At 48.5% G+C, this 12,019-nt stretch overlaps 1 protein-coding gene and 1 long non-coding RNA gene across 3 annotated transcripts in view; one reads left to right on the top strand and one right to left on the bottom strand.

Moving 5' to 3' along the window:
• Positions 1-4,720: 4,720 nt before the first annotated feature.
• Positions 4,721-12,019, top strand: part of LDLR (low density lipoprotein receptor) — a 38,471-nt gene continuing 31,172 nt past the window's right edge. The window contains exon 1 of one of the 2 annotated variants that reach the window (XM_058728002.1): positions 4,721-4,869. In XM_058728002.1, the coding sequence (XP_058583985.1) occupies positions 4,785-4,869 (85 nt within the window). In that variant the 5' untranslated portion in view covers positions 4,721-4,784. Of the gene's footprint in view, positions 4,870-11,271; positions 11,471-12,019 lie in introns of those variants that run through there. The other variant, XM_058728003.1, reaches the window with a different exon arrangement.
• On the bottom strand, positions 10,841-11,988 carry LOC131510629 (uncharacterized). The gene is made up of 2 exons (XR_009261118.1): positions 11,869-11,988; positions 10,841-11,259 (listed from the first exon to the last, which is right to left on the bottom strand). It is a non-coding gene; the product is annotated as an uncharacterized LOC131510629 (long non-coding RNA).

Below are 12,019 nucleotides of genomic sequence, written 5' to 3'. Positions count from 1 at the left end.
GCAGCCTCTGTGCTTGAGATTCTCTCTCTCTCCCCCTCGCTGTCTCTGCCCCTTCCCGGCTTATGCGCACGCACTCTCCCTCTCTCTCTCAGAATAAACTTGAAAAACATTGGTAAAAAATAAAGATAAAAAACAGTGATGAAATACTTTATTTATTTATTTATTTTCATTATTTGGCCTAGCCAATTGGCAACGATTTGTTAAATGCTAACACACAGCGTTGGCAAGGCGGTGGGCAGGCAGGCTGACATCAGTGCGGCGATAACCTGGATACGGCTTTCCGAAAAGCAAGTAGACAAGATGACTCAAAATATTTATACTCCGTTCTCAGGAATTTCCCTTAAGGAAATCATTAGGGATACAGTCCGTAGAGAACAGGTATCCTTTCCATGGGTTTGGTGGGAATAAAAGTGCTCAACAAGGCAACATCAACACCCATTAGGGTTTATCCAGAAGATACTGAATAGCCATTAAACATATTATGGGCATGAGAAAGGGCTTATATATGATACAAGGAGGGGGAAATGGGCTATAAATGGTATTGTCCAATAAAATTTGAGTTAGGGGCGCCCGGGTGGCTCGGTCAGTTAAGCGTCCGACCCTTGATTTCAGCTCAGGTCATGATCTCCGGGTCCATGAGATCGAGCCCTGCATCGGGCTCTGTGCTGACAGTGCAGAGCCTGCTTGGAATTCTGTCTCTCCCTCTTTTTCTGCCCCTCCCTCACTCTGTCTCTCAAAATAAATGAATTTGAGGGATAGAGAGAGACAGAGTGTGAGTGGGGGAGGGGCAGGGAGCGAGGGAGACACAGAACCCAAAGCAGGCTCCAGGCTCTGAGCTGTCAGCACAGAGCCCGGTGTGAGGCTTGAACTCCCTGACTATGAGATCATGACCTGAGCTGAAGTCAGATGCTTAATCAACTAAGCCACCCAGGTGCCCCTAAGCATTTTTTAAAAAGAATTTGAGTTAAGTCTATCGTCTTATTAATTTATTGTACTAATGTTAATGTCCATAGTCAATAAAGTACTATGGTTATGTAAGAATATGTAAGATTACCTACCATTGGGAAAGGCTGGGGGAAAGGTCCATGGGACCTCTCTGTACTGTTTTGCAACTTCTGTGAATCTATCATTATTTGAGATTAAGAGTTTAAAAAATTGTCTCATGATGATACCTGGTTATATGTTGCTGTAACAAACATTCTCATCGTCTAATTGGGATCTATCAACAAAGGGTGACTTCTTTTCTTTACACACTACAAGGTCGTATAATGGTAGTTACCCAGGGACCCAGAAACCTGGAGGCTCTGACTTGACAGGTGCCTCCATAGTCACCAAGGCAGGAAAATGGAACTTAGAGCATCTCCCTGAAGGTGACACTTCTGCCTAATGTCTTTGGCTGAATCAAGTCATATGGCCACCTATAGCTTCACTCAGGGACAAAAGGAGCAATCGTTTTGGGGCCTAGAAGAACAAGTTTAGTGAGTACCACAATGTACATAGGAAACCATCTCGGGGCGCCTGGGTGGCTCAGTCGGTTAAGCGTCCGACTTCAGCTCAGGTCATGATCTCACAGTCCCTGAGGTCGAGCCCCACGTTGGGCTCTGTGCTGACAGCTCGGCCCCTGGAGCCTGTTTCAGATTCTGTGTCTCCCTCTCTCTCTGCTCCTTCCCCATTCATGCTATATATCTGTCTCTCAAAAATAAATAAACGTTAAAAAAATTTTTTTTAGAAAAACAAAAGAATCTCGGGGGCCTGGGTGGCTCATTTGATTGAGTGTCCAACTCTTGGTTTTGGCTCAAGTCATAATCTCACAGTTCTGAGTTCGAGTCCTGCATCGGGCTCTACTCTGATAAGGCAGAGCCTGCCTGGGATTCTCTCTCCCTCTTTCTCTCTGCCCCTCCCCCACTTGTGCTATCTCTCTCAGGATAAACTTTACAAAAATAAGTAAATACAAAATAAAAAATAATCCCATTTCATAAAGACATACATTACACATATATAAAATAGATTACAGGAATAAATAATACACACGGTGATGATCTTGAGTTGTTTGCGGACGTCTCTTCTTGGTAATTTCTATGTTTTTCTATGTTTTCTACTTTCTAAAGTTTTTACATTTAAGCATGTGCTGTAATCCAAGATCATAATGGAAATAAATAAAATTTAGATCAACCTCAGAGAAATAGTCTAAGTAGGAGACAATGAGGATGAGAATTTGAGGAAGTAACTCGGTGGTGGTTTTTCTAGCCCCAGGCGTTTGTTATTCAGTCTGAGTCTCATTGACATTTTATCCAGTGGGATTCTTGTTTACAAATGACATAAACCAGCCTGGGTGGTTTCTGAATCAAAAGGACCATGGGGGCTGGATTCCTAGCCTGGCTCTGGAGTCAAAGTCTTGGGTGTGAGAATAGGATTGGCCGATTCCAGGTCACATGCTCATGTTCCTGTGCAAGCGATGCTGGGAAAGCTCATAGCTATCCTTTAGAATTTCTTTTTTTTTAATTAATTTATTTTTTTTTAATGTTTATTTATTTTTGAGACAGGGAGAGACAGAACATGAACGGGGGAGGGTCAGAGAGAGGGGGAGACACAGAATCTGAAGCAGGCTCCAGGCTCCGAGCTGTCAGCACAGAACCCGACGCGGGGCTCGAACTCACAAACCACGAGATCACGACCTGAGCCGAAGTCAGACGCTTAACCGACTGAGCCACCCAGGTGCCCCAGAGCATGCGACTCTTGATCTCAGGGTCGTGAGGTTGAGCCCCACATTGGGCGTAAATAAACTTTAAAAATAAAAATAAAAAGGTGATCCTGGAGCTGACCTCCGTTGGCTTTCTTCTCAACTGTTCTCAGTATGTGGCTTTCACCTTCATGCAGGTGAGACAGCGGCTAACACCTCCAGGCACTGCCGTAACATCCAGACAGGAGGAGAAGAAGGCCGAAAAGTCAACAGCCAAAGAAAGCTTTTCTCCTTTCAAGGATTGTGTTTTTACAGGAGCAGGCATTTCCACCTGCTTCACTGATTACAACTGGGGCTCAGGGCTACCAGCAACAGCAAGGGAGTCTGGATCAGTATAGCCTGGGTACATTACAGCCTGAAATGGGATTGGGATTTTATAGAAATAAACAAAGGAAAGGGATGTAAAATGGTGCAGCTGCTGCAGAAAACCATATGGAGTTTCTTCAAACAATTAAAAATAGAATAACCGGGTGCCTGGCTGGCTCAGTCAGAAGAGCGTGTGACTCTTGATCTTGGGGTTGTGAGTTCGAGCCCCACATTGGATGTAGAGATTACTTAAATAAAGAGAAGTTGGGGCGCCTGGGTGGCGCAGTCGGTTGAGCGTCCGACTTCAGCCAGGTCACGATCTCGCGGTCCGTGAGTTCGAGCCCCGCGTCAGGCTCTGGGCTGATGGCTCGGAGCCTGGAGCCTGTTTCCGATTCTGTGTCTCCCTCTCTCTCTGCCCCTCCCCCGTTCATGCTCTGTCTCTCTCTGTCCCAAAAATAAATAAAAAACGTTGAAAAAAAAATTTAAAAAAAATAAAATAAAATAAATAAAGAGAAGTTAAAAAAAAATGAGGGGAGCCTGGCTGGCTCAGTCGGTTAAGCCTCCGACTTCGACTCCCGTCATGATCTCACCATTTGTGGGTTCGAGCCCCCAACGGGCTCTCTGCTGTCAGGGCCTGCTTGGAGTCCTCTGTCTCCTGCTCTCTCTGCCCCTCCCCCCTCTCAAAAATAAACATTAACAAAAAAGAAGAAGGGAAAGAAAAGGCACTGTAGTTGCAGGCAGCTAGAAGTATCCATTTTCCCTGCAAACAGGTGTGATGTACCCCCTCACCTCTCCCCCACCTCTGTGACACAAGACCATGAGTTGCAGTCAGTTCAGCCAAGGAGCACGGAGCTCCGATCCCAGGCCATCAGGCCCCTGACTGTTGTAACATGCAGAATGGGAAGGGCAGGCACAGGTCTGCGGGGCCCCTGGAGGGCTTCTCCCGGGGGCTTTTTCTCCCTGGATTCCCATGGGTTCCTGGCAGCCAGGGTAGGGGCGGCCTGAAAGACAGGGCTGGGAGGCCGAGTTGCCCTTGACTTAGACCCTGAGGCCAAGGCTCACCCTGGCTGACGCAAGAAGCTGTAGGAGCCAAGGTCTCATCCGTGGCTTAGAGGAGATTTTCATAATGTGGGTTGTTTTTTTTTTCTCATTTATTTATTTTCCTCCCTCCTTTCCTTTCCTCTTTCCTTTCTATTTTATTTTAATTTTTCTTCTCCTTTCTAATTTTTCATCACGGCAAAATACACATAACATAAAATTCCCCACCTGAACCATTTTTTTAAAGGTTATTTATTTATTTTGAGAGAGAGAGAGAGAGAGAGAGACCGTGAGCAGGGGAGAGGCAGAGAAAGAGGGAGAATCTGAAGCAGGCTCTGTGATGCCAGCGCAGAGCCTACGCGGGGCTCGAACTCACGAAACCGTGCCGTCATGATCTGAAATCAAGAGTCGCACACTGACTGAGCCACCCAGAGCCCTCTCCCCCCACATCTTAACCATCTTCAGTGCACGGTTTGGTGGCCGGTGTTATATAATCATGACCGTATCCACCTTCAAAACATTCCCAAACTGAAATGCTGTCCTCATTAAACACTGCCTCCTGGTAACCACCATTTTCTTTCTATCTCTATAAATCTGGCTCCTCCAGGGACCTCCTCTAGATGGAACTGTACAGTATTTGTCTTTCCGTGACTGCTCTGTTTCACCTCTTCCTGAATCGCCTAAGTGGTGCTACATCGATATGATGCATCCTGGTAAGACGTCGAGCATCACAGGACACGGCGAAAGACACTTTCCCACCTGCCTCCTCAGATCGGGACCTAGGGGTATGTGCCTCCCAAGGACGTTGGGACCCCGGTGGCGTCTCAGACTAAATGTAAACAGAATCTGACGGTCATCCCCTCCGTGGCCGGACCGTGGTCCAGCCTGATCATTGCTCATCGCTGCGCTTGAGTCTCCTAGTTCCCGCTCTGTCCCCCGCCACGGCAGCCAACAGGCGCCTGGGAGCACCCAAGTCCTGCCCCTCCTCTGCTCAGAACCCTCCGTGGCTCCGACTTTTGGGGTAAATGCCAGCGTCCTCCCCACTGCCCACAAGGCCTTGCACAACCTGTCCCCATCACCTCTTCTCACTCACTCTAACCCAGCCACACTGGCCTCCCTTCTGGAATGTTCTAACCTCGGTCCTACCTCAAGTACCTTCTACCTGCTAATCCCTCTGCCCACATCGCCCTTCCTTTGGCCAGGTCCTTTTTGTTATTCAGGCCTTCGCTTAAAAGCCCCCATCCTCAGAGAAGCCTCTTTCCTTTTCCCATCTAAGCTCAGCCCATTGGTGTGAGGGACACTGCTAATATTATCTATCTTGCTCTAGGTGGTGGTTACACAGATGAGTACCTATGAAATAAGTCTCTGAAGGGGCGGGGGAAGGCACCTGGGTGACTCAGTCAGTTGAGGGCTCGACTCCCGGTTCGGCTCAGGCCATGATCTCACAGTTTGTGAGTTCGAGTCCCGCATCAGGCTCCGCTCCAACAGCAAGGATTCTCTCTCTAGCCCCCCTCGGTGTTCTCTCTCTCTAAAAAATAAAATGAGGGGCTCCTGGGTGACTCAGCCGGTCAAGCGTCCGACTTCGGCTCAGGTCATGATCGCACGGTTTGTGGGTTCAAGCCCCGCATCGGGCTCTGTGCCGACAGTTCGGAGCCTGGAGCCTGCTTTGGATTCTGTGTCTCCCCCTCTCTCTGCCCATCCCCTGCTCATACTCTGCCTCTCTCTGTCTCTCAAAAATAAATAAATGTTAAAAAAATTTATTTTTTATTTTTTATTTTTTTTAATTTTTTTTTTTAACGTTTATTTATTTTTGAGACAGAGAGAGACAGAGCATGAACAGGGGAGGGGCAGAGAGAGAGGGAGACACAGAATCCGAAACAGGCTCCAGGCTCCGAGCCCTCAGCACAGAGCCCGACGCGGGGCTCGAACTCACAGACCGTGAGATCATGACCCGAGCTGAAGTCGGACGCTTAACCGACCGAGCCACCCAGGTGCCCCCCCCCAAAATTTTTTTTTTTAAATAAATGAACTTAAAAAAAAAAAAAAAACTAAAGCCATGTACAACTCTAAAAAAAAAAAATCTATGGAGCTGTACACATAAGGTTTGTGGACCACATTGCATGTATATTTTATCTCCATGCAAAAAAGTCATAGGGGCGCCTGGGTGGCTCAGTTGGTTAGGCAGCTGACTTCAGCTCAGGTCATGATCTCGCGGTCTGTGGGTTCGAGTCCTGCATTGGGCTCTGCGCTGGCAGCTCAGAGCCTGGAGCCTGCTTGGGATTCTGTCTCCCTCTCTCTCTGCCCCTCCCTTGCTTGCTCTCTGTCTCTTTCTCAAATTAAAAAAAAAAAAAAAGAAAAAAATTAATTAAAAAAAAAAGAGTCATAAAAATAGACACTTCCCACACTAGCCACTCTTGTTTCATATTATCCTCTCGTGTTTTGAATCTGGTTATCCCAAACCATCTCGCTGATTGCTGATTTGTTTCATGCTATTTCCTGCCCTGGAACTTCAGCTCCAGGAGGGGTGGGATCTTTGTCTTGTCCCCCTGGGGTCCTCGGCACCCTAGAACGTTCCCGGGACACAGTAGACACTCAGGAAATTTTTGTTGAATGAGGAATAAAGACAAGGAAACAGAGACCCAGAAAGTGATTTGTGCAAGGTCCTAGAATTTGGCCCGGCCAGATTTCCCATACCTCTGAAGCTTTTCCAGTGTCTTCCAGATATTTCAAAATTCAGAAAACTCCCCATGTGCAGGCAGGCTGTAAGCAATGCATTTCACATGGCTGTATTTCATGAAACGTGACAAGGTGCGGACTGTGAATAACCGAACCTTGCATTTCAGGATTCGTGTGGATGACGAACTGGTGTGAGTTAAATATAAAATATAACCTAAGAGGCATAATCCCCACTCATTCCCGCTCTCCCTGCCCCCACCTCACCTCTTGCCCAGGACTCTCTCCCACCCTGTCCCATGACCGAATTAACGAATCATCTGCCCAAATTACCACGTTAAGCATGCATCTCTCAGTTCTGTGGCCTCAAATGCTTCTCACTGCCCTGGAAATAGTTTCCTTCATTTGAAGGGCATGCCAAGGCCTCTCGGGTGTCCATCCTGATCTTCTTTCAGCCTTCCAGGGTTCCACACGTGTGCCCCGCCCTTCAGCCCACCTCTCCCTGTCCCCACCTCAGTGCCTCTCCTGCCATGCACAGTTGGGCAGTTTGAGGTTCAAAGAACAATTGAGCGGAACGTACAGAGATTTCCCACATACCTCTGCCCCCCTACAGTCACGGCCTCCCCACCATCAACATCCCCACCAGAGTGGTGCATTCGTTACAATGGAGGAACCCGCGCTGACACGTCATTATCACCCAGCGTCCATAGTTGACATTACGGTTCACTTTCCATGTTGTACGATCTCTGAATCTGGACAAAGGTATGACATGTAGCCACTGTTACAGTAGAACATGGAATCATTCCACGACCCTAAAAAAACCTCTGGCCTCCGTCCATTCACCTTGCACCCCCCAACCCCCCCACCCCCAAATCCCTGGCAACCACTCATCGCTTTACCATGCCCATAGATCTGCCCCTTCCAGAATGACACACACAGTTGGAAGTGTGGAATAGCTTGTTAATACGCATTTATGGTTCCTGCAGGTCTTTTCATGGCTTGAAAGCTCATTTCTTCTTAGTATGGATATTCCATTGGCTGGATGTGTCATGGTTTATTTATTCATTTACCTGCTGAAGGACATCTTGGTTGCTCCCAGGTTTGGGCTGTTATGAATAAAGCTGCTATAAACATCCACATGCAGGGTTTTTAAAAAAATTTTTCTAACGTTTATTTATTATTGAGACAGAGAGAGAGCTTGAGCGGGGAAGGGCAGAGAGAGAGAGAGAGAGAGAGAGAGAGAGAGAGACAGAATCCAAAGCAGGCCCCGGGCTCCGAGCTGTCAGCACAGAGCCCGACGCGGGGCTCGAACTCGTGAACCCCGAGATCATAACCTGAGCTGAAGTTGGCCCCTTAACCGACTGAGCCACCCAGACGCCCCACCGACTGAAGTTCTCATGTCATTTGGGTACATAGCAAAGAGTGATTTCTGGATCATAGTAAGAGTGTGTTTACTTTCGTAAGGAATTGCCAAACTCTCTTCCGTGCCTCACCACCAGTGACACACGACGGTTCCAATTTCTCCACATCCTCACCAATGCTTGTGCTTTTCTGGTTTTGGATTTTGACATTTTTTTAAAAAGGTTTATTCATTTTTGAGAAGGAGAGGGCAAGCAGGGGAGGGGTGGGGGGGGGGGGGACACAGGATCCGAAGCAGGCTCTGGGCTGATAGCAGAGAGCCTGACACGGGGCTCCAACTCATGAACTGTGACATCAGGACCTGAGCCAAAGTGGGATGCCCCACTGACTGAGCCACCCAGGTGCTCCCTTTTGTTCGATCGTTAATCGGGTCCTTTCGTTGTTGAGTTGTAGGGGGTCTTTGCGTATTTTGGATGCTAAACCCTTATCAGATGCAGGATGTGCAAAATATTTGCTCCCATTCCATAGGTTGTCTTTTCATTCTCTTGAGCGTGTCCTCCGATGCGCGGTAGTTTTTGATTTTTCTGAGATCTTTTCTAAAGATTTTTCTTTTACTGCCTGTGCTTTTGGTGTTGCGTGCAAGAGATCATTGCCAAGTCTACTGGCATGAAAGTTTACTTTTATTTTTTCTTCTAATAGTTTTATAGCTCTAGCTCTTCCTTTTACACCTTTGCTCCAGTCTGAGTTCATTTTTGTATGTGGTGAAAGTAAGAAGTGTCCAACTTTATCACTGTGCATATGGCTATCCAGTTTTCCCAACACCATTTGTTCAAAACACTGCCCTTACCTTATTGAATGGTCTCGGCACCCTTACGAAAAATCATTTGACCGGACCTGCGTGGTTTATTTTGGGCTCTGTATCCTAGTCCATTGGTCTATGTCCGTCTTTATGCCAACACCACACTGGTTTTGTTGTTGTTTTTTGTCTTAAGTTTCTTTCTTTATTTTGAGATAGCACGAGCAGGGGAGGGGCAAAGAGAAAGGGAGAGAGAATCCCAAACAGGCTCCGCACTGTCAGCTCGGAGCCTGATGCGGGGCTCAAACTCAGGAACCGTGAGATCGTGACCTGAGCCGGGATCAGGAGTCAGACTTTTAACCAGCTTGAGCCACCCAGGCACCCCAATACCACACTATTTTGAAAATTTTTTTTTTTTCAACATTTTTTATTTATTTTTGGGACAGAGAGAGACAGAGCATGAACGGGGGAGGGGCAGAGAGAGAGGGAGACACAGAATCGGAAACAGGCTCCAGGCTCCGAGCCATCAGCCCAGAGCCCGACGCGGGGCTCGAACTCACGGACCGCGAGATCGTGACCTGGCTGAAGTCGGACGCTTAACCGACTGCGCCACCCAGGCGCCCAATACCACACTATTTTGATTACCGTGGCCTGAAGGGAAAGGAAGGGAACAAGAGAAGAAGGAAAAATGATGTAGTTGTAACAGAAAAAAAAGCAAATCCGTATATGGTGCTTATTTTGTGTCAAGCGTGGTTCTAATCAATCACTTTATACATCTATGTATTACTAATTTACTTAATTGTCAAAACAACCCTATGAGCTGGTCCTGAATGGAGGCTCCTGTAAGTGGATGCAGAGAAATTAAACAGCATGACTCCATTCTTAAGGCAATATATGACCATGGCCATGTGTGTGGCAGGGACAGAGTGGCCTTGCGATTTCCACGGGGAAGGTCAAAGAGAGACCTTGTCCAGGCCTAGGCACCGCCGAAATGTTCTTTACAGAGCTTTTATGGCCCTTTTCCACGCCTGCCCTTACATCTATGTAGAATTAGCTTTGAAGACATTAAGCCAAGTCCCTTCCCAGGAGAGAGCCCCTTCCTGGTAAATTTTTTCAGCCCTGATGGGGAGAAAGGGCCTCCAACCACCAGGTGAATAAGAGAAAGCTGGGCTCAAAACCAGAAACTGGGCTTGTTAGGTGTTGTAACTGTTTTGAAGGGAAAGAAAACTTAGTTTTATTTATTTGACAAAAAAAAAAAAAAAAGTAGCATGTGGTCTTAGGAACGGAATTTGATGATGACATTCATAAATGTGGCAAAAACTCCCAGAACCTGCCCATCCTTACAAATTTTCCCAGGTGATTGTTAATTATCTCAATTGACACTCCCCCCCCCCCCGCCCCCCCATGGAACCTGCCATGTAAGGGAAGCAAGCATGATTTCCTCTCCTTTCCTCGTTGGAAAAGCTAATTTATTCACCCAGGGTCTGATTCCCAAGCTGGAGCTCCAGACTGCTTTCTTACTCTGGATTAATCGCGCGTTTCCTTCTGAGGTTTCAATCGTTCCCTTTCTGCCTCCTCTCTTGGGTTTCCCCATAAGCCTGCTGAGAGGTTAGTTCACCCTCCCAGGATCAATGTGTAAAACCCCAGAGAATTCTGCTCATTCCTGGAGGACCCTTCCAAGACTGCCAGACCCTTAATGGGGTTCAGGCAAGATTCTCACATGTGCCTTTTTGGCAAGGGGCTGCTGGCATCTCACCCAAAAGAGACTCGATTCTTAAAAGCAGCTCTCCATCAGCCCTCTGTGATTAAGGCAATCAGGTTCAACTCTGCAAGCTGTTTTGTTTTGATTTTGCTTCGGGGAGAGGAAGCAGCCTGGTTGTTCCAGTCCTTCTCCTAAAAGAATAAATCAATATTTATCTCCAGACCCCGACTGGATCAATGATTTTAGAGATGTTTTTGCTCATATTGATCCAAACGCTGGATTCACTGGATCAGTTGGGGGCTGTACTTTTGTGAAGATTTTATTTAAATTCCTCAGTGATGAGGATTTTGAAGAAAACTCCGTTAACATCTCTATACGATTCCTAGAAAGGCAAAGGCAAGTAGGAAAAGGCGACGGTAAAGTTTCCGATACGTCCCGTTTTCCCTTTGGAGGCACAGGGGGCGATGGTCATTAGCCTATTAGACGATTCGGGAGCGAGGTTTGGAAAAGACTGGAATCCGACTCAGGGCTTCACGGGTTAACAGCCCTTGTAACATCGGCCGTTCGAAACTCCTCCTCTCGAAACTCCTCCTCCCGCAGTGAGGTGAAGATATTCGAAAATCACCCCACTGCAAACTCCTCCCCCTGCGAGGAAACTCACATTGAAATGCTGCAAATGACTGGGGCCCCGCAGGCAGTCGCCGCCGGGCCGCGCCAAACCCGGGTTTCCTGCGCGGACTTTGCGGACCCAGACTCGGGCCGGTGTTTTACGGGCGGAGGCTTGAGAGCATGAGGGCCGCGGGCTGGGGGCTGAACTGGGCCGCCGCCCTGTTCCTCGCAGCGGTGGGGACGGCAGGTAAGGCTGGCTCCAGGCGCCCGCGTGCGGTGAGATGACCCCCCAGAACTTGGGGAGCCCCTTGGTAATCTGCGGGAAGGATGCGAAAAATGCCCCCATCCTTTACGACTTGTGGGAAAATGGCACGAAGTCCTTCCCAAACGGCTGGAGGGAGCGCTGAGGGTTGCGAGGGTTTGGGGATGTGGGGGAGTCAGGAGAAGCGGGGTGAGGTTTTCCCCACAAGTCTCCGCCAGAAGGGGGGACCCCCTTATCTTCCCTCAGACCGGGACACGGGGCTCTCCAGCCCTAGGGAGGCAGGGACCCCCCCCCCCCCCCCCCCGAGCTGTTGTAGGGAGAGGACTAGCAGAAGCCCTGGGGTCCCTGCGGGCGCCCCTTTGCGCCCGCCCGCGGACAAGTACCCACGCGCCCCAGGCAGCTTCGTATTGCGCTAGGGAGGCTCCGGACCGCGGAGCCTGACGCTGCGATGCCTCGCGGGCGCTACACGCGCGCTTCTGCCGGTGGCCACCGCCTCCAGCCCCGCCTCCGGCTTCGAGGGCCAGTCCCCAAGCT

This window comes from Neofelis nebulosa, chromosome 4 (assembly GCF_028018385.1).
Source record: "Neofelis nebulosa isolate mNeoNeb1 chromosome 4, mNeoNeb1.pri, whole genome shotgun sequence".
NCBI lineage: Eukaryota > Metazoa > Chordata > Mammalia > Carnivora > Felidae > Neofelis > Neofelis nebulosa.
Note: the sequence above shows the minus strand (reverse complement) of the source record. Positions and strands in the feature narration are given on the sequence as shown.